Source organism: Sus scrofa, chromosome 10 (assembly GCF_054392235.1).
Source record: "Sus scrofa isolate SSC_HxYL_T2T_F1_AM1 chromosome 10, Sscrofa_HxYL_maternal_Yorkshire_Landrace_v2.0, whole genome shotgun sequence".
Taxonomy (NCBI): Eukaryota; Metazoa; Chordata; class Mammalia; order Artiodactyla; family Suidae; genus Sus; species Sus scrofa.
Genome location: NC_139392.1, coordinates 85,765,923 through 85,788,679, shown reverse-complemented (window position 1 = coordinate 85,788,679; position 22,757 = coordinate 85,765,923). Strand labels below are relative to the sequence as shown.

The window sequence follows — 22,757 nt, the reverse complement described above, 5'->3', positions numbered from 1 at the left end:
GAAAGCTCAGAAAGAGAAATTTTTTAGACATAATCACATTTACTTTTCCATCAAAAAGAATACCTAGGAATAAACCTACCTAAAGAGACAAAAGACCTGTACTCTGAAAATCATATGATGCTGATGAAAGAAATCAAAGATGACACAAACAGATGGAAAAGTATACCATGCTCTTGGATTGGACGAATATTGTCAAAATGACTACACTACTGAAGGCAATCTATGGATTCAACACAATCTCTGTCATATTACCAATGGCATTTTCCACAGAATTTTAAAATTTGTATGGAATAAAAAAAGACCCTGAAAAACCAAAGCAATCCTGAGAAAGAAAAATGGAGCTGGAGAAATCAGGCTCCCTGACTTCTGACTATACTACAAAGCTACAGTCATCAACACAGTATGGTACTGAGAGATCCCACTGTAATGCAGCAGGTTAATGATCAGGCTCATCTCTGTGGTATTGCCAGTTCAATCCCAGCCCAGTGCAGTGGGTTAATGATCTGATACAGCTTAGGGTGTAGATGCAGCTTGCATTTGATCCCTGGCCTGGGAACTTCCACATGCTGGAGGTGAGGCCAAAAAGGGGAAAAAAAAAACATATAGTACTGGAGCAAAAACATAAATATAGATCAATGACACAGGAGAGTCCAGAAATAAACCCACACACCTATGGTCAACTATGACAAAGGAGGCAAGAATACACAGTGGAGAAAACAAAGTCTCTTCAGTAAGTGGTGCTAGAAAAACTACACAGCTGACTGAAAAGAATGGAATCAGAATACTCTCTAGGACCATACATGAAAATAAACTCAAAATGGATTAAAGACTTAAGACTAGATACAGGAGTTCCCACTGTGGCACGGTGGGTTAAGAATTGGACTGTAGGGGCTCAGGTCACTGCAGAAGTGCAGGTTTGATCTCCAGCCCAGCACAGTGGGTTAAAAAGATCTGGTGTTGCCACAACTGCAGTGTAGGTTGCAGCTGTGGCTCAGATTCAATTCCTGGACCAGAAACTTCCATATGCCATGGGTGCAGCCATAACATTTTTTAAAATAGGAAAAAAAATACTGGATACTATAAAACTCTTAGAGGAAAACATAGGCAGAACACTCCCCGACATAAACTGCTGCAGTATCTTTTCAGATACACCTCCTAGAGTAATGAAAACAACAAAAATAAACAAATTGGTCCTGAATAAACTTAAAAGTTTTTGCACAGCAAACAACAAAATGAAAAGACAACTTAGAGAATGGGAGAACATATTTTCAAATGAAGCAATGGACAGGGGATTAATCTTCAAAATATACGAACAATTCAAGCAGCTCAATATTAGAAAAAAAACACAACAACACTAACAACCCAATAAAAAAAGGGCAGAAAATCTAAATAGGCATTTATCCAAAGACAGACAGATGGCCAAAAAAACACATTAAAAAAAAACAAAAAGATGCTCAACACCACTATTTATTAGAGAAATGCAAATCAAAATATAATGAGATATCACCTCACACCAGCCAGATTGGCCATGATCAAAAAGTCTAAAAACAGGAGTTCCCGCCGTGGCGCAGTGGTTAACGAATCCAACTAGGAACCATGAGGTTGTGGGTTCGGTCCCTGCCCTTGCTCAGTGGGGTAACGATCCGGTGTTGCCGTGAGCTGTGGTGTAGGTTGCAGACGCGGCTCGGATCCCGTGTTGCTCTGGCTCTGGTGTAGGCTGGCAGCTGCAGCTCCAATTAGACCCCTAGCCTGGGAACCTCCATATGTTGCGGGAGGGGCCCAAGAAATAGCAAAAAGAAAAAAAAAAAAAGTCTAAAAACAAGAGAGGATTTGAAGAAAAGGGAACCCTTTTACACTGCAGGTGGGAATGTAAATTGGTGCAATCACTATGGAAAACAATATAAAGATTCTTCAAAAAAATAAAAATAAAACTACCATATGATCCAACAATCCCACTCCTTGGCATCTACACAGACAAAACTATAATTAAAAAAAATATAGCCGCCCCAATGTTCAGTACAGCACTGTTTACAATAGCCAAGACATGGAGGCAACCTAAATGTCCACTGACAGGGGAATGGATAAAGAATATGTGGACATATATACAATGGAATATTACTCAGACATAAAAAAGAACAGAACAACCCATTTGCAGCAACATGTATGGACCTAGAGATTATCATACTAAGTAAAGTCATTAGAGAAAGGCAAACATATGAGATCGCTTATACATAGAATCTCAAAAAGTGATACAAATGAACTTATTTGCGGATCAGAAAGAGACTCGCAGATTTTGAAAACAAACTTATGGTTAACAGAGGTGACAGCTGGGGGTGGAGGAGGGATGGACTGGGGGTTTGGGATTGGCATATGCACACTGTGTGGTACAGGGAATGATTAGCCAGTGGGGACCTACTGCATGGCACAGGGAACTCCACCCAGTATTCTGTGATAATCTACATGGGAAAAGAATCTGAAAAGAATGGCTGTTTGTATGCCTGAATCCCTTCACTGTACAGCCAAAATTATCACAACATTGTAACTCAGCTACACTTCAATGATGGGATCCTACTGTACAGCACAGGGAAATGTGTGTGACTGGGTAACTTTATTGTACAAGAGAACTTGATCAAACATTGTATACAAACTATACTTCAACAACAATAAAAAGTTTAAAAATAAATAAAAGTTTAAAAAAAAAGAACACTTCCCAACTCATTTTGTGAGGCCATTATTCTGATGCCCCCCCCTCCTTTTTTTTTTTTTTTTTCTTGTTCCTTAGGGCCGCACTTGTAGCATATGGATATTCCCAGGCTAGGGTCCAGTCGGAGCTACAGCTTCTGGCCTACGCCATAGCCATGCCAGATCGGAGCCACGTCTGTGACCTACGCCACAGCTCACGGTGACACCAGATCCTTAAACCACTGAGCAAGGCCAGGGATCAAACCTGCAACCTCATGGTTCCTAGTCGGATTTGTTTCCTCTGCGCCATGATGGGAACTCTGCCCTATTTTTAATTACAAGAAAACTACAGAATAATATTCCTATGCATGTAAGTATAAAAAAATCCTTTAAATACTGCCAATAGGCCCACCTATATATAAAAAAATAGTATTTAACCTAAGAATATAAAGGTCTTTCAGCATTTGACAGACAATGTAGTTCACTTTATTATAAACTGAGAAGAAGTGTCATGATCATCTCAGATGCAGAAGAAGCATCTCACAAAATTCAACTTCAATTCATGGTTAAGAGTCTTACCAAATTAGGAATACAAGAAAAATTCCTTAATCTGATAAAAGGCATGAACCAAAAACTAAAAATAGCTTACTTAAAATAGGTCTTCCACTCTCATTACCCCATGCAGCTTCATACAAGAAGTCATTGCCAATACAATAAGAAAAAAAAAAGGCATACAGACTTGAAAAAGAGAAATAAAACTCTCTTCACTGAGAATATAACAATTTACATAGAAAATGCCATAAATCTACAAAAGCTCTTAGAATTAAAAAGTGGTAGAGGAGTTCCCATCATGGCTCAGCGGAAACAAATCTGGTATCCACGAGGAGGCAGGGGCGATCCCTGGCCTCACTCAGTGGGATAATGATCCAGTGCTGCCATGAGCTGTGGTGTAGGTGGCAGATGCAGCTTGGATCTGGTGTTGCTGTGGTATAGGCTGGCAGCTGCAGCTCTGATTCAACCCCTAACCTGGGAACCTCCACATGCCACAGGTGCGGCCCTAAAAAGACCCCCCCCCCAAAAAAAAGTGGTAGAAATATTGTGTGTTAGAAGGTGAATATGAAGAAAAAAAAAAAAAAGCCAAACACAGCAGTATCTTCTCAGATCCACCTCCTGGAGTAAGACGATAAAAACAAAAATAAACAACTGGGACTTAATTAAACTTACAAGTTTCTGCACAGCAAAGGAAACCCTAAACAAAACAAAAAGACAACCCACAGAAAATATTTGCGAATGAAGCAACTGACAAGGGATTAATCTCCAAAATTTATATACACCTCCTGCAGCTCAATACCAAAAAAAACAAACAACCCTATCAAAAAAATGGGTAGAAGATCTAAACAGACAATTCTCCAAAGACGACATACAGATGGCCAAAATATGTATGAAAAGATGTTCACCATCACTAGCTATTAGAGAAATGCAAATCAAAACCACTATGAGGTACCACCTTACACTGGTCAGAATGGCCATCATCAAAGAGTATACAAACAATAAATTCTAGAAAGGGTGTGGAGAAAAGGGAATCCTATTACACTGTTGGTGGGGATGTAAACTGGTGCAACAACTATGGAAAAGAGTACTCCTCAGAAAATTAAAAACAGAATTACCATTTGATCCAGCAATCCCACTCCTGGGCATCTACACAGAGAAAACCACGACTTGAAAGATACATGTAATCTAATGTTCATTGAAGCACTATATACAATAGCCAAGACATGGAAACAACCTAAATGCCCATTGATGGCAGTGGATAAAGAAGATGGAATATTACTCAGCCATTAAAAGGAAAGAAATAACAGCATTTGCAGCAACATGGATAGACCTATAAATTATCATGCTAAGTGAAGTTAGAGAGTGAGACACCAACATCATATGCTATCACTTACATGCGGAATCTAAAAAAAGGACACAATGAACTTCTTTGCAGAACAGATACTGACTCACAGACTTTGAAAAGCTAAGGTTTCCAAAAGAGGCAGGTTGTAGGGTGGAGGGATGGGCTGGGGGTCTGAGATAGAAATGGTATAAAATTGGGGTGTGATGATCATTGTAAAACTATAGATGTAATAAAATTCATTGAGTAATTTTTAAAAATCCATTTTATTTCTAGAGACAAGCAATCAATAATTAGAGATAAGAACATTAAAAACAGTACCATTGCTGGTAGCACAAAAATGAAATAATGAAGTATAAATCTAGCAAAATATGTGCATCTATGTGCTAAAAACTTAAATATAAATAAGTACCACATAAGAATCACAAAGCTGAGGAGAGTTCTCATTGTGTCTCAGTGGGTTATGAAACCAACCAGTATCCATGAGGATGCAGTTTGATACCTGGCCTTGTTCAGCGGGTTAAGGGTATGGCATAGCCATGAGCTATGGTGTAGGTAGCAGACATGGCTCAGATCTCAAGTGGCTGTGGTGTAGGCCAGCATTTGCAGCTCCAATTTGACTCCTAGCCTGGGAACTTCAAAGTAAGCAAACAAAAAAGAATCACAGAACTGAAGAATATAATAACTGAAATGAAAAATTCAATAGAGCAGTTCAACAGCACACAAGATCAAATGGAAGGATCAACAAACGTGAGGACAGTTCAGTGGAAATCAGCTAATGAGAGAAGTAAAAGGAAAAAAGGATGAGAAAGATTTAAGATAGCTTAAGAGACTTACAGAGAATCATCAAGTGGACCAGTGTACTCATTATGTGAGGTTTAGAAGGGGAAATGAGAGAAAGGGGCAGAAAGCTCATTCAAATAAAAAATAGCTGAAAGCTTCCCAAGTCTCAGGAAATAAAACAGATATCCTGAATCAGGACACAAATAAGATGAATCTAAAGAGACACACACCAAGACACGTTATAATCAAACCGACAAAAGTTAAAGACCAAGTGAGAATTTTGAAAGCAACAAGAAGAAAAGTGTCTATTACATAGAAGGTAATCCTGCACCCTGCCAGAGTATTTTTCATCATAAATATTGCCAGGCAAAAGGAGTAGAATGATTATATTTAAAATACTGAAAGAAAAAGAACTGCCAACCAAGAACACTATCCTGGCAAACTTGTCCTTCAAAAACAAAAGGGAGATAAAAAGACTTCCTCAGACAAACAAAGGTTGCCACCTGCCTTACAAGAAATGCTAAAGATAGTTCAAGTTGAAATGAAAGACACTAATGAGAAATGAGAGCGAAAGAAAGAATAAAACTAGACAAAAACAGAATATTTTATCACTATATACTCTAAAGGATGAAAGTGTTGAAACGACCAAAACTAAACATTTGTGAATATATGAAAATCAAAGTGAACTGTGATATCAAGAACATATAATGTGGTGGGTTGGAGAAGTAGAAGAGCTCTTGTAATCAAGTGAATGGTTTTCAGCTTAAAATGGAATGTTATTAACTAAATGATACAGCATGTTTAAGCCCTTTGGCTTAAGGAAAATACCTATAGAAGTTACACAAAAGGAAAAAAAAGAATCAAAACCCTATCAACACACACACACACACACAAAATAGCACAAGCGTTGAAGACAGCAAGAGAGAAAAACAAGGACAAAGGAACTATAAGACAAAAAACTGTTAACCTGTTAACAAAATGCCAATAGTAATTCCTTTTGTATCAATAATCACTTTAAATGTAAATAACTAAACTCCAATCAAAAGACAGAGTAGTTAAATAGACACAAAAAAAATCAAGACACAATTGTAGGCAAGGTATAAGAAACTCCCTTTAGATTCAAAGATACAGAAGCTGTAAGTGAAGGAAAGGAAAAGAACATTCCATGTGAATGGTGACCAAAAGAAAGTAAGAGTGACTACCCTAAAATCAGACAAAACAGGTTTTAAAAACTGTCTCTACACAAAGGTCATTATACGATCCTAAAGCAGTCAACTCAGTAGGAAGATAAAATAATTGTAAATATATGTTCCAAATAATTGTGAATATACATGTAAATAAATATATAAATATACACGTGCATATTATAATAATTATAAACATACAGAGCACGTAAGTATGTATAACAACCTTTGACAGATCTGAAGGAGAAACTGATAGTAACACAATAGTAGGTAATGTCAGTCCCTATTTTTATAATGCAAATAACACCTAGACAAAAAATCAATTAAGAGTGGGCCTATGGAGTTCCCCTCGTGGCTCAGTGGTTAACAAATCTGACTAGGAACCATGAGGTTGCGGTTTCCATCCCTGGCCTTGCTCAGTGGGTTGAGGATCCGGCATTGCCATGAGCTGTGGTGTAGGTTGCAGACGTGGCTCGGACCCCGTGTTGCTGTGGCTCTGGCATAGGCCGGCAGCTACAGCTCCGACTCGACCCCTAGCCTGGGTACCTCCATATGCCACGGGAGCGGCCCTAGAAAAGGCAAAAAGACAAAAAGACAAAAACAAGCAAACAAACAAAAAAAAAAAAGTGGGCCCGAACAACAGTATAGACCAAACAGATCTAAAAAACATACAGAAAACTTTTTCACCCAACAGGAGAGTACACATTCTTCTCAAGCACACATAGATATTTTCCAGGGGAAATCACATGTTAGATTACAAAAGAGCCCTAACAAATTTTAGAAGACTGCAATTATCTCAAACATCGTTTCTGAACACAATTGAATAATCAATAATAGAAGGAAAAGAGGAAAATTCATAAATACATGGAAATTTAAAGACACTTTTGACCAACCAATGAGTCAATGAGAAAATTAAAATTAAATTTTTAAAAATCTTGAAATAAAAATGAAAACATAGCATACCAAAACTGAAGGGATGCAGTAGAGGCAGTACAAAGAGAATAGTTTACAGTGATAAGTGCCTATGTTATAAAGTAAGATTTCTAATAAATGACCTAACTTTACACCTCAAGGAACTACAAAAGAAGTAAATACCAAGTCAGCAGAAGAAATAATAAAAATCAGACAAGAACAAATAGAGACTAGAATATAGAAAAGAACTCTTAAGAGTTGATTTTCTGAGTGGGAGGGATCGGGAGCTTGGGCTTATCAGACACAACCTAGAATAGATTTATAAGGAGATCCTGCTGAATAGCATTGAGAACTATGTCTAGATACTCATGTCGCAACAGAAGAAAGGGTGGGGGAAAAAACTGTAACTGCAATGTATACATCTAAGGATGACCTGACCCCCTTGCTGTACAGTGGGAAAATAATAAAAAAAAAAAAAGAGTTGATTTTCTGAAAGACAAAAATCAATAAACCCTTACCTAAATAAGAAAAAAAGAGAGAAGACTGAAATAAATACAGAAAAGAAAGACACATGACAATAGTTAACTCAGAAGTAAAAAGGATCATAAAGGACTATTTACGAACAATTATGTGAACAAATTGGATACCCTAAAAGAAATAAACTCTGAGGAACATACAACCTGCTAAAACTGAATCAAGAAGAACATAAAACCTGTTAAGACTGAATCAAGAACAAAAATCTGAACATACCAACAAGTAGTAGTAATTTAAAAAAACTCCCCAAAGCAAAAAAAATCTAGTACCAAATGGATTCAAAAGTGAAATTCTACCAACATTCAAAAAATAATTAATACCAATCCTTCTTTTTTTTTTTTTTTTTTTTGTCTTTTTGCTATTTCTTGGGCCGCTCCCGCGGCATATGGAGGTTCCCAGGCTAGGGGTTGAATCGGAGCCGTGGCCACCGGCCTACACCAGAGCCACAGCAACGCAGGATCCGAGCCGCGTCTGCGACCTACACCACAGCTCACGGCAACGCCGGATCGTTAACGCACTGAGCAAGGGCAGGGCCCGAACCCGCAACCTCATGGTTCCTAGTCGGATTCGTTAACCACTGCGCCACGACGGGAACTCCCCAATCCTTCTTAAACTTCCAAAAAATAGCAGTTGGGAAAACACTTCCAAATTCATCTTACAGCACCAGCCTCACCTGCTATCAAAGCTGGACAAAGACACTGCAAGAATAGAAAGGTACAGACCAATATCTCTGATAAACATAGATGCAAGAAAACTCAAAATACTAGCACACTGAATTCAACAATATATCAAAAAAGATTATATACCACGACTAAATGGTAGTGATCCCTGGGATGGAAGGTTGTTTTAATATATGCAAATCAATCTATGTGATACAGTTCATTAACAAATTAAAAGATCTGAATCACACGATCATCTCAATATGCAGAAAAATCACTTTACAAAGTTCAACATCCATTCATGATAAAAAACTCAATAAAACATATAAAAGAAATTTCCTAACACAATAAAGGCCATTTATGAAAAACCCATGGCTACCATCATAATCAATGGGAAAACTAAAAGCTTTTCCTACCCTTGCAATACTATTAAATATAATACTGGAAGTACTAAGAAGAAAAAGACATAAAAGGTATCTAAATTGGAACAGAGGAAGTAAAATTATCTGCTTGCAGATGTCATGAATCTATATGGAGAAAACCCTTAAGACTATACAAATACACAAAACAGCATATTTGAATCCAGTAAAATTTTAGGATACGAAATCAACATAACGAAAAAAAAATCAGTTGTATTTCTTTATACCAACAGCAATCTGTCTGAAAAAGAAATGAAGAAAACAATCCCACTTATTAACACCAAAAAGAATAAAATACATAGAAACAAATTCAACCGAGGAGGTGAAAGATCTATGCACTGAAAACTTAAAAACATTGATGAGACAAAGACAAAAATCAATGGAGGAATATCTCACGTTCATGGATTGGAAGAATACTGTTAAAATTTCCATACTACTCAAAGAAATCTAGAGATTCAAAGCAGTCACTATCAAAATTTCGATGGTATTTCTCACAGAAATGGAAAAAACAATTCTGAAGTTTGTGTGGGACTACAAAAGATCCTGAATAGCCAAAGAAATCTTGGAAAAAGAACAAAGCCAGAGACATCACACCTCCTAATTTCAAATTATATTACAAAGCTATGGTAATCAAAACAGCATGGTACAGGCATAAAAAAGACAGGGCAATGGAATAGGATTGAGAACCCAGAAATAAATCCACACACACTCAACTAACATTCAGTAAATATGCCAAGAACACACAATGGGGAAGAATAATTTCTTTAATAAATTGTGTTGGGAAAATTGAAATCACATGCAAATGAATGACACAGTGCCCTTACTTCACACCATATACAAAAATTAATTCAAAATAAAGATTTAACTATAAGAAAACTATAAAAACTACTAGAAAACAGGAAAAAGAAACTTTTTTGATATTGGTGTGGGCAATAATTTTCTAGATATGACCCTCAAACCATTGGCAACAAAAGCAAAAATTGATAACTGGGATTCCATCCAAGTAAAAAGTCTGGTACAGCAAAGGAAACAATACTATGGGTTGGGGAGAAATATTTGCATACCATCTACTTGGTCCAAAATAAATAAGGAACTCACACAAGTAAATAGCAAAACAAGGAACTCACACAAGTAAATAGCAAAACAATAAACAACTTGATTTCAAAATGGGCAAAGGACCTGAACAGACATGTCTCCAAAGAAGACATACAAATGGCCCACTAATCAGGGAAATGCAAACCCAAACCATAATGGATCCCCTCATGCCCGTTAGGATGGCTATCATACACACACACACACACACACACACACACACACACACACACACACACAAATAATGTGTTAGAGAGGATATGGAGAAAAGGGAACCCTTGTACATTGTAGGTGGGAATGTAAATTGGCAGTCTTTCTGAGCAACACTCTGTATGAAGGTTTCTCAAAAAATTAAAAATAGAACTAGCATAATATCCATCAAACCCTCTTCTGAGTATATACTCGAAGGAAATGAGATCTATGCCCTAAAGAGATGTATGTGCATTATTAATCACAATAGCTAAGACATGGAAACAACCTAAGTGTCCATTAACAAATGAATGGATAAATAAAATGTGGTATAAATACATACAGTGGAATACTATTCAGCCAGGAGAAAGAAGGAAATCCTACCATTTGTGACAGCACAGATGGTTATGGACTTTGATGGCATTGTGCTTGGTGAGGCAAGTCAGAGAAAGACAAATACCATTTGATTTCATTTATACACAGACATTTTAAAAACCCACTGTGAGATAGGACTGCACCTCTTTTAAAATATCCACTTCTTTTAACAGATCAATGGGGATGCAGAAGAACTGGAAATCTCATATAGCGCTAATGTGACTGCACAATGGTAGAGCCACCCTGGAAAATGGTTTTGCATTTTCTTATAAAGTCAAACATACACTTACCTTATAATCCAGTAACATTAGAGGTATTTACCCAAGAGAAACAATTTATGTTTGCACCAAAACCTGTACATCTCTACTTAGAGCAGGGCTAGTAGCCTAAAACTGGAAACAACCTAAATATCTCTAATTCCTGAATGGATACATAAAGCTGTGGTACAGCCCTACAGTGGACTACTTCTAAGCGGTAAAAAAGGATTGAACTAGTCATACATATGACAAGACAAATCTCAAGTACATTCTGCTAAATAAAGGAAACCAAGCTTAAAACATGCAACATACATGATTCTATTCTAGTGACATTCTGGAAAGTGCAAAACTAATTCGAGAACCAATCAGAGGTTCCCAGGAGCTGAGGTTGGGGAAGGGTCTGACTATAATAGCAGCAGCATAAGGGAGGGTTTTGGTGATGATGGAACTTCTCCATATTGTGGTTGTAGTTGCAGTTATACAACTGTATGCATTCGTCAAAATTTGTAATTGTACATGAAAAAGAGCAAATTTGACTATGTGTGGATTTTGAGTATTAATGTAGAAAACAGAAAGAAAGAGAAGGCTTCTGCTTATTAAGGCCCCAGAGCTCTCTGAATGAGGGAGAATTCATTCAGCAAATGTGTAAGATGCCATAAAATGCACCAACTATACAACAGTGAATAAAATAAATATCCTTGCCCTCAAATAGTTTCGTCTCCTTGGGCAGACAGCATCTGATGAGTAGGAAAACAGGGACCAAGATGGTTTGAACAGGACGGCTGCCAGCTTTTAACACAACCAAAAAACCCACTCAACTGTCTTGCCCCCTTCACCTGCAGCCTGACGTGTATTCAGCCCTCCACAGCCAAACGTCCTGAAGGAACTGCCCTCCCCTACGAGCCCTATATCCTCCTGTCCCACACTGTCCTCACACGCCACAGCCTGGACTCCACTCTGTCACTTCATGGGCTGTCCTCATGTCTGCCACCAAAGTTGAGTGGTTACTTTTTAGCCCTCATCTTACTTCTCAAGAGCTTTCCACTCCATTGATCGCTCATCCTTCTGGAGACACTGTGTGCCCTTGACTCTCCTAGTTGTCCCTGTACCCCTCTGACTACTTCTTCTCCAGCAGTGTTGGCAGTTTACAAGACTCAGCCCTACCCTAGGACTTCTACTCAATGCCCTCTTCGTTGGGGATCTTACCTAGATCCTGTTTCAACTGAAACCACCCAGTTATTGCACAGCCCCAGAGGCGTTATCATCTCAGCTCCTCTCCAAGCTCCAAAGGTATAGCTCCAACCATCTATTCAAGATCTCACATGGCCGGCTCACAGACACCTCATCGCAACTGGTCCAATACTAGACTCATGAATTCCCCGACCAAACCCGTCCTGTTCCCATTCATCAGTGCTGGGCCCAGCATGCTGTCAGCCGGGAACACAGGAGTTATCCTCCCACCTCCTCCGCCACCCAAATCCAACCCATCATTATTAACATCTACTGATTTTCTTTCCTACGTATCGCTCAGATGTGCCCCTATTGCTCCACTCCCACTGCCTCCATCCTAGTCCAACATCTAGCTGATAGCTTTCTGGCAACCACGACCTGTTCTTACCGTATCACCGGGGTATCCTCCAATTCACCTCCACAATCCTGTCACTCTAGTTTCTTCTTTCCTTCTTTTTTCTTTTTTTTAATTTTATTATAGCTGATTTACAATGCTGTCAGTTTCTGCTGTACAGCAAAGTCAAACATATATACACGCATACATTCTCTTTCTCCTATCATCTCCCATCATGTTCCATCAAAAGGGACTGGATATAGTTCTCTGTGCTGTACAGTAGGCCCTCACTGCTCATCCACTCCAAATGCAATAGTTTGCATCTTCTAACCCCAAACTCCCAGTCCATGCCACTCTCTGCCCCTCGGCAACCACAAGTCTGTTTTCTCTGTCCGTGAGTCCTGTCTTCAATGTGAATTTGGTCCCATCACTCTCTGCTTTCAAAACATCTAAAGCTTCCCATTCCTATTGGAACAAAGTCTCGCCCTCGCCAGGATCTCTCCATCCCTGCACAGTCTGGCTCCACCTAGGGCTCTTGCCTCATCCTTCCCACTCACTCCCTTCCCTCCAGCCGCAGGGACGTTCTTCCATATCCTCAAAGGCAGCCCGTACCCTGCTACCACAGGGCCTTTGCACAGATTCTTCTCTGGACGGCTCTCATTTCCCTATTACCAGCATTAACTAGGATACCTCCTCATCCATCATATTTTAACTCCAGTATGAATTCAAGAGAAAAAGCTTTCTTTACCCTTAAGTGTAGGTTAGACTCCTTGATTATTTCCTTTCCCTTTTTTTGAGCATTTATTTCTATTTAAAATTATGAAGTCATTAATGTGGTCTTTAGGTTGTGTGGACCACCAACACCAGGACTATAAGCTTCATGAGATCAGGGTCTCTGGATTTTGTTCAACACTGAAACTCTAGTATCTAAAACAGCAGCTGCATCACAGTAGGCACTCAATAAATACTTGCTAAAGATTGGCCTCAACAATTCCACAAAATGATTTCTGTAAGTCACACATGTCCGCAGTCTTTGTAAGAGTAAGAGATTGGAAACAACCTACCTACCTATCAATAGGGGGCTTGATTAAATAAACCGTGAGACATCCATCCAATGGAATATTATGCAGCCACTTAAAACTACTAATATGCATCAATATGGAAAGAGCTTCAAGATCTACTTACAAAAAAGCAGGCGTGGCAGAGTATGCACAGCACGGTGCCACTGGTGTCACAGACGGTGTAAACCATGTTTCAATTATTTGTTGGATGAAAATACTAATCAAATGTTTATCAAAATCTTAACAGTGGCTACCTGTTTGACGTGGAGGTGGGAACAGGGAGGGTGGACGTCAGAGGCGGGGAAACCCCTACTGACGGACTCCCATGTTACTATTTTCTATTTTTCTATTTGGGAACCCATGTGAATGTGTCATCTGTTTCTAATTCAACCCATCAATTTCTCTTTTGTCTTTTGAGGGCTGCGCCCCCAGCATATGGAGGTTCCCAGACTAGGGGTCGAATCGGAGCTGAAGCCGCTGGCCTACGCCACAGCCACAGCAATGCAGGATTTGAACTGTGCCTGCCACCTACACCACAGCTCACAGCAATGCTGGATCCTTAACCCACTGAGCGAGGCCAGGGATCGAACCCCACGTCCTCGTGGATGCTATTCGGATTCGTGTCCGCTGCGCCATGATGGCAACTCCAGTAAATTAAGTTTTAAAGAAGTGCTCCCTGGCCAGAGCCCAGTACATTCTGCTGAATGAATTAATAGCACATGATAGCCTCTCCATCATCTGTCCCCATCTTCAGCACATCCCCTGTCACCCCGGCTGCTGACGCTCTGCCACTCTCCTGGGGAGAGGCAGGACGCTGTTTCAAAGCTGCACATTCTGGGATAAACAAGGTCCTACTGTATACAGCACAGGGAACCAGATCCAATCTCCTGGGATGGACCATCATAGAACATAAAAAAAGAATGTGTAGATATATGCATGACTGAGAAAGCAGAAATTGGTACAACATTGTAAATCAACTGTACTTTCCTTTTAAATAAGCTACATATTCTTTAAATTTTAAAGCTACTTTTTTTTTTTGGTCATGCCTGCAGTATGGGGAAGCTCCTAGGCCAGGGATCAAACCCACACCACGGCAGTGACCTGAGTCACAGTGGTAACAACGCCAGATCCTTAACCTACTGCACCACCAGGGAACTCCAAAGTTACGTTTTCTAATTGTCACTTTCCAGTCATAAACAACTGCATCACTCTACAGTTACCAAGTACTTTCAAACACACCCTCTCCTTAGGTCCTTAACAACCACCTCAGAGTTTAAATGTTTTTTAGCCCCACTTTATAGATGAGTAAACTGAAGTTGTGAGAAATTAAACGTCCTCCTCAAGGAGTTCTCTTTGTGGCTCAGGGTAAGGAACCCGACAAGTATCCATGAGGATGTAGGTTCAATGCCTGGCATTGCTCAGTGGGTTAAGGATCCCTCATCGCGGCAAGCTGTGGCACAGGTCACAGCTGTGGCTCAGATCTTGTGTTGCTGTGGCAGCAGCTGCAGTTCTGACTTGCCCCTTGGCCTGGGAGCTTCCATGGGCCATGGGTGAGGCCCTTAAAAACAAAAAAGGTCCCACGCAAGGTCACGCCTCTGGAAACGGCAGAGGCGATCTCCACCTTCTGCCGAAAAGTGGACATTCCTTCTGTGCGGCTTGGAGGACGACAACCCCCACGCTTCCCAACTTCAAAAAGGGCAAAGAGAAGGACGGCAGAGAGCCTTCCCAGCGCTCCCTCCCACCCCGTGCCATCCTAGGACGCAGTGACGTAAGTGCGGGTCAGTCTGGGTCTCGGTCCCAGGGGACGGTCCTTGCAGAGCGGGGCAAACAGCCAACTCGTGTTTTGACTTTTACACGCACCCAGGGGGGAAGAAAAGAAGAAGGAAAATGTTCTTGGCTGGTGTGGAGGGACCCCTGCCAGAAACGGGGATGGATGCGCTAACCTGCCAAAGAGCTCCCCGAGGTCCCGTCAGCACCATGATACTGAACCAGAGAGACGCTGAACCCTTGGGAACGCTCCTGACTTCTGGCAGCTTCTGAAAGTGGGGCTGTGTTTTGACTGACTGCAGTGTCGACGGAGTGTCCGCGGAGGGAACTAGAGATTGGGGAGGATCGGGCCGCGGAGGGTGGCGCTGCGCGTCGCGCGGGGTGTGCATCACCACGTCCTCCTACCAACAGTTCCCTTCAGTTCCGTTTCTCAGCCTCCAGAGCGACTCTAGAGCCCCCGAGAACCATGAGTGAAAAGAAGGATGAGTGCCCATCACAAGCACGGCCGAGGTCCACTGTCCAGGCTGAGGGGCTTAGACAGCAGCCGCATCAACGGTGCAAAGGACAAGAGCGCGCCCGCAGCCCTCCAGGATGTCTCGCCATCTGAGATGCGGCAGGCAAGCCATCCAAGGAGGCCTTGCAACATCCAGGCCGGCTCCGGAATGGTCTCAGAACAAAGGATTCACGTGTTGCAGCCAAACTCGAACCTGAATAAAAAGGTGACTGCAACACCACCTCGGATCCCTCTGACGTCACGACTCCAAGGAGAGAAAACAGGATGCTCACCTTCTCACAGAAAAGGCAGAGTTTTTAGCTTTTTCTTTTCTTTTTGAAGAAAAGAGCATGAAATTGTTGGTAACTCTTCATCCAAAGTGTGGCAATGCCATCACTTTGAAGCATGATAGTCCTTAAATTTTCCCTACAGCTGGCATCTGACCCAGACTGGAAGATCCTTTTTATAGTTCCAGCTGATAATTATTGCAGCTGATAGCTTCAATTCATAATGATTTCAATCACTCCAGGTCATAAACCTCTCTCAAAGAGCATCAGCAAATGTAAACGTTAAAACTTACCAAAAAGCCAATTTCGTTTTCGTTTAAAACTAAGTTCTCGGAGTTCCCGTCGTGGCACAGTGGTTAACGAATCCGACTAAGAACCATGAGGTTGCGGGTTCCGTCGCTGGCTTTGCTCAGTGGGTTAAGGATCTGGCGTTGCCGTGAGCTGTAGTGTAGGTCACAGACACAGCTTGGATCCTGCTGTGGTGTAGGCCGGCAGCTACAGCTCTGATGAGACCCCTAGCCTGGGAACCTCCATGTGCCACGGGCGCGGCCCTAGAAAAGGCGAAAAGACAAAAATAAAAAATATATATATAAAAAAAACCAACAGCCAATTTCTCAAACTGACTAGCTAATTTAACTTAACTCTGATGGTAACTTTCAAAATGGGCCAGGGGAAAAAATGGAAGGAGCCAAGACACGGAAAACTGCAATATCCGTCAGTTCCAATGCCTGAATTTGGCTACTGAGCAGCTCAATCTGGAACAATTAATTTTCCTCCCCCCAAAACTTCTGACTCTTCGAGCAAAAGCAGCACGCCCACCCTTTGTTATCTAAGAGCCCAGGGTGATGAAAGGGAAAAGGAATTCTCCCCAAGATCAACATCTGACCACCAGAAATAGGACTGCCTTCACAATGAAACAATTCTCCATGGTCCTACTGTTCTTTTTTTTTTTTTTCTAATGATGGAAAATCTAATTCCAGGGAAATGTTAATAGCTTCATTATGTGACCATAGGGCTAATCGGTTATGTAGCTAAAGAGTTTGGGGGCTGAGCTACAAGGTATTTTTGGAACAACATCTGATCTCTTGATATAAATCTATTGTTACCAAAGATTTAGTAATATGAGCAAAGTCCTACAAAACGAAGATCCAAAGGACCGCGTCTAAGAGGGTTTCGCTTGGAACGTGCCAAGGTCTGACCTGGGCTGGGAATACTCAGGCTTATGCTTGGTAGGTCTGTTTCACTGTGGAGTGAGTGCCAGTACAGACTGAGAGCAGAGAAAAACAAACAAACAAAAAACCAGGTGCTTGGAAACATGTTGGGAGCAAAACATAGAACAAGCACTCAGGAAATTCTGGCAAACCGTAGAGGAGGGGTCAGAAGAGTCTAGGTGTCTGTCAGTAGAGCAGGCCTAAGGAATGAACCCTGGGTGGTGCTAAGAATCAACATTTTTCCTGTTGGACACACCTGCCCATCACGAGAACAGTGTCTGTGCAAAGAAGGTGAAGAAGGCCTCCAGGTGCCAGGGAGCCCTGGGCAGAAGATAAGGAGCTTTGGAAGAACGAGGCCACTACCCTGGGCCAGCGTGTCAGGTAAGAGAAAGATACTTCCTCTTTCTGATTGACTTCACTTAGTCTGAGAGTCGCTAGTTCCATCCACGTTGCTGCAAATGGCATTAGCACTGGAAACTCAGGATGGAGCATGATGGAAGATAATGTGAGAAAAAGAATGTGCATATGTATGTGTGACTGGGTCACTTTGCTGTACAGTAGAAAATTGACAGAACACTGTAAAACCAACCACGGAAAAAAATAAAAATCATCCAAAAAAAGAAAGCAAGCTGCTCCCACCAAGGCCACGGCATACAAACAGAAAGGAAGCCACTCAGCATGTGCAAATTGGTCCATTAACCCATAAAAAAAAGTCCCTGGCCCAGGAGACACCCACACCCCCACACAAGAACCCCCCAGCAGTCTGTCATATGGCCCTAAAAGCATCTCAGATGGGAGGCTGGGAGTGATGGGCTCCCTGATCTGGCCCCATAAGTCTTCTTGCTTGATTGTGGCAATGTCACCACGTTGAGACACGACAGTCCTTAAATTTTCCCTACAAATGGCATCTGACCAGACTGGAAGATCCTTTTTATATTTCCATACTCGAGATTATCCAGGCCCTCATGTTCCATAACCACCTGGGCCACCCTGTAGCTCTATGTCTTAACAACTACAGTTAAGAATCATGGAAATATTGGCTATGACAATATTTCATTTCCAGGAGGACTTTTTCTTTATTCTTAGAAAATTCCTTAGCGCCCTATGCCATCAGTAATAACAAGAGGAGCAGTAATCATTATATTGGTAGGAGTCATGATAGCTCACACATACTGACTGCTTACTCTGTCAAGAACTAGGCTAAGGGCTTTACATATTTACATCTCCCACATAGTTAATTCCTACTGCATCAGCCCTATGGTGACATGCTACCACTGTTCCCATCTAACAGAAGAGGAAGCTGGGGCACCATGTGCAAGCCTTCCTCCCTTCTTGTTCCCTCACTTTGTGAGGGACCCCATGCCAAACAGTAAAGCCTCAGGAATCCAAGGTTTATGAGCAGTGTTTGCTAATTGTTGGAAGGGAGAGAGGAAGATACTCTTTGGTCTGGGCTTCCAGAAGAATCGTCTTGACTCCCTTGGTCACAAGATTCATAAAAGATGTAGCCATTCTACTATTTGGCTGTGGTACAGGGTACGGCCAATTCTTACCCTATTGTCTTCTTGGATCTCCCAGTCACTGGAGAATGTCGCCAGCTGCTGCCCTTGGGAACAGTTCGAAAACTGGAAAAGGCTGGAAAACATCCTTCGGTTCTCTTGGGTGTCTGGAAAGATGGCATCTTGGAAATTGACTCCATGAGGCAAGAGGTTATAATTTTCATCCATCCTAATGGGAAGAGCAAAAAAGCAGAGCTGTAGACTGGACACCCATGGGGTCTACCATCTTGAATTAAGTCTCAAGGACGACTGTGACAGGGTTGCCAGTTACACAACACCGTCCAGCTTGGCTCTCTGAAGAGTGACTACTTCTAACCATTTCTCTGCCTCATATGCCATGAGTCTATCATTAAGGTTTTCAAAAAATGTGACTGTGCGGGGTGGGGAGTGTCTGCATGTGTCTGTGTTTGTCTATTTGTGCATCTCCCGAGTGGCCTTCTGACTTACAGACAGAGTGTTCCTTGGTTCCTGGTGAAAGAAAAGCCAGTTTACCAACTCGGGTTCAAGTCCTACCATTGCTACTTATCTGACAAAAAACAGATTCCTTAAATTCTTTAAGCTGCAGTATTACAATCTATATAAAGAGAATGACAATAGCACCTTACTTTTGTTGGTGGTATAAGGAATGCATTAAAAAAAAAAAAAAAAAAAAAGGAAGAACGGTATCCAGCACAGAGTAAACGCAGCGCAAAAGTTAACATTTTTATAGAGCTCGGCATAAATTGCGTGCTGGCAAGATAAAGCAGTCAGGAAAAGGAAGAGGAGAGGTGGGAGTTACACTCCAGCCCAAAGGGGGCATGGGGGGGGCTCCCCAGTGAGTCTCCACTGTCACTTTCTCCCATGACACTGACCAGAATCTGTCCTCTTCTCAGCAGGTCCCAGAATAACAGAGGGGGAATGTGGTGTATGCAGTTGTTAACACACGTCAGGGCAACGCAGCTCTGTGAAATAGAAACCTGTTGGACTCCCATTTGACTCAGTATTTCTGCCCTAACATTTTATAAATATGTCAGAGCAAAAGATGAAAGAGTTGGCTGACCACCACAGAGCCAGTGGACAAAACTGTATATCATGATAACAACTGGAAAAGGAAATAAAGTCTTCTCAAGTACTCCAGCCTTTTTCTCTGGAAAACAAGATTTTATTGTTGAATAGCCTTATAGCTGGATTCCCAGTGTTTTCCCTAGAGACATGAAAAATCTAAGTTGTTTCTCCCTACCAAGAAGGTACTGTCTCACACTCCCGCCTTTATTTAGAAACTTCCCTTCTCCAGCAATTGAAAAAAATTTAGCTTAATCTAGCTAAACCTCCCAAGCCAACACAAAGCACGCCATGTATTCTAAACTTAGATATTCTGGCTTCAATATAGAAAACATGTGTTGCCATGAGCTTACGAAGCCTCTCCGTGGAACTTGCCGTTTTCTTTCTCAGTGACATTAAATCTCAAGGGCTAAAAGCGAGTCTGCAGACCAAGGTCATGGTCATTCCAAATATCCTTCATGCTAGTCCAAGGACTGGGACGAGTGGAACTGGCCCATCACCACTGTGGATTCCTGCACTCACTATCTTGACAGATAGAAGAATAGATTCCATTTTGAGGTTCCTCTCAGTCACTCTTTATCAGTCTCCTCCTTCAACTGGAGACAGCCAGAGAGTTTAGGGTTCCACCTGCTGCTTTTTATTTCAAACTTCAGCCAAACCCATGGCCTGACTGCTTACCTACATGCATTTTGTCTTGACCACAAACCAACTTTCATGGAACTGCAAGGGATTCCAGAAGTCTCCAATCTCCTGCGGGATCCACCTCTATTCTTCAAAGCCCCATGGCCTCCCCTACTCCCCCCCCCCCCCAAGCCCTAATCACCCCCAAGGTCCCTCCTCCATAAACCTTTGCTATTTGGAATAGCCTGGCGTTTGAGGTCTGCTGGCAGCTGATATGAGCTAATGTGAGTGAAACAAAAGGACAGCTGGGCTGCATTCCACCCCATTCCCACCCTGGCACTGAAGCAGGTGTGAGGAAGAGAGTGACGATTCCTTCTGCCTCTAACCTGCACCAGGTGTTTTGCGTGCGTTGCGGGGTTTGTGTCTCAACCCGCCTTGTTTTTCACATTGTGAAGGTGACGCTATTGAGATTCTCAACAGGGTCACTTGCTCAAAATCACAGGAAGAGCAGAGCCAGAATTCCAACCACATTCTGATTTCAAAGAGTTTTTGTTTGGTTCTGACCACCATCCATCGCAAACTATGCCCACTGAATCCAGTTTAAATTGTAAGATCCCACCTAAATTAGGGTTCCACCTGCTGCTCTTCATTTCAAACCTCATTTGAATCCACTGCCTGAATTCTTACCCACAAGCATTTCACCTGGACCACAACTGTCATGGAACCCAAGCAGAGAGGGCTCCCTGCCCGATTTACCTTGATGTTTCTCAAAGCACTGGGACCAGGGGCTTCCCCCCCCCCCCCCCATAAGCCTTTGCTATTTGGAACAGCCTCGCTATTTGTTGTTGGAAATCACCCTGAGCTTTTGCCTGAAACACTCTTCTGTTCATCCCTGTTTGTCCAACAGGCTTGGCCAGAGATACCCAGAGCGGTCGGGAGGAACAAGAAAACATTAAGTAGGGCTAGGAGCCCAAGGCACATTCTAACACCGCAGGGATAAAGATGACCCCGGCGGGTCCAGCCACTGGGCTGGGGGGAGGGGGCGCGCGGGGCGGGGGGCTCACCTGAGGAAGAAGAAATAGGAGTAATCCTGGACCACAGTGTGGGAGTGGCAGGAGAAGTAGCCCAGGCCGGTGAGGTTGAGCCTGGAGCCCGCCGGCACCTCGAGCATGCTGCCCCACGCCTGGTCACACAGCATCTCTATCTCGGCCGAGTAGAAGAGCCCCGCGTCGCTGGCCTCGTACTGCCAGGGCAGGTAGTTGTACAGGCCGGGCACCTCCTGGTGCAGCGCCAGCACCTTGGCGTACACGATGATCTCGGCCAGCTCGGCGCGGCAGCCCTCGCTCAGGGGTCTCCACTCGGAGGGCAGCTGGCAGCCGCGGGCGGGGCCGGGCCGGCCGGCCAGGCAGAGCGCGGCGAGCAGCAGCGGGCGCAGCATGCCGGCGTCGAGCGCGGCGGGCGGCAGGAGCGGGCAGGTGGGCGCGGCGCCCGCGGCGCACTAGCCGGGCCGCATGGCGAGGGTACCCGGGGCGGGATCGCCGGCGGCGGCGTCGGGGAGCGCGGAGCGCCCGGCCCTCGGCGCCGCCCCGCCGGCCCGGGAAGCGCAGCCCTGGGCGCTGGGCTCGGCGCGCCGCTCGCTCCGCCGCCAGGTTCCCGCGGCCGGGCGGGCGCAGCGGCTTTAAAGGCGCGGGGGGCGGGCCGGCCGCCGCCGTCTTGTGCCCGGGAGGCTGCGGCGTGGGCGGTGGCGGCGGCGGCGGGCGGGGCGCCGGGGGCGGAAGCCAAGGGGTGCGAGGCTCGGCAGGCGCGCGGGGCTGCATAGGTCGCCCCCGGCCGGGAGCGCGGGGCTCCGTGAGAAAGTTGGTGCGGCCAGCGACGGGGTCAGACTTGCACAGGCTACAGGCCGTTCCAGACGTGGCCGCCTTAAAACGAGCGCGGTCGACTGCTGCGCTGCACGCGTGTTTGCATGGTCTGTGTGGTTCATTTAGAGTCAAAGACATACAAAGCCGATTTCACCTTCGCAGACGTTAATGGGAACTTCAGTGTGATCTAATAAACTTTTCTAGCTCTCTCATTTTTTTTAAACGATGGTCTTAGGAAAGCCTTCATACACTTTTTGAAAAGCCGAACCAGATTGCTCTGACTTTCCTCCAGCTGCATGATTTCGTGATTTACATAA

The 22,757-nt window shown here is 43.1% G+C and overlaps 1 protein-coding gene across 1 annotated transcript in view; it reads right to left on the bottom strand.

Annotated features, from left to right (window-relative positions):
- LOC100510975 (coiled-coil domain-containing protein 3) overlaps nucleotides 1-22,235 on the bottom strand; it is a 92,195-nt gene extending 69,960 nt beyond the window's left edge. The window contains exons 1-2 of the mRNA XM_005668195.4: nucleotides 21,646-22,235; nucleotides 18,914-19,088 (exon numbers count right to left, since the gene is read on the bottom strand). Coding sequence (XP_005668252.2) covers nucleotides 18,914-19,088; nucleotides 21,646-22,019 — 549 coding nt within the window. The 5' untranslated portion in view covers nucleotides 22,020-22,235. The remainder of the gene's footprint in view (nucleotides 1-18,913; nucleotides 19,089-21,645) is intronic.
- Nucleotides 22,236-22,757: the final 522 nt, after the last annotated feature.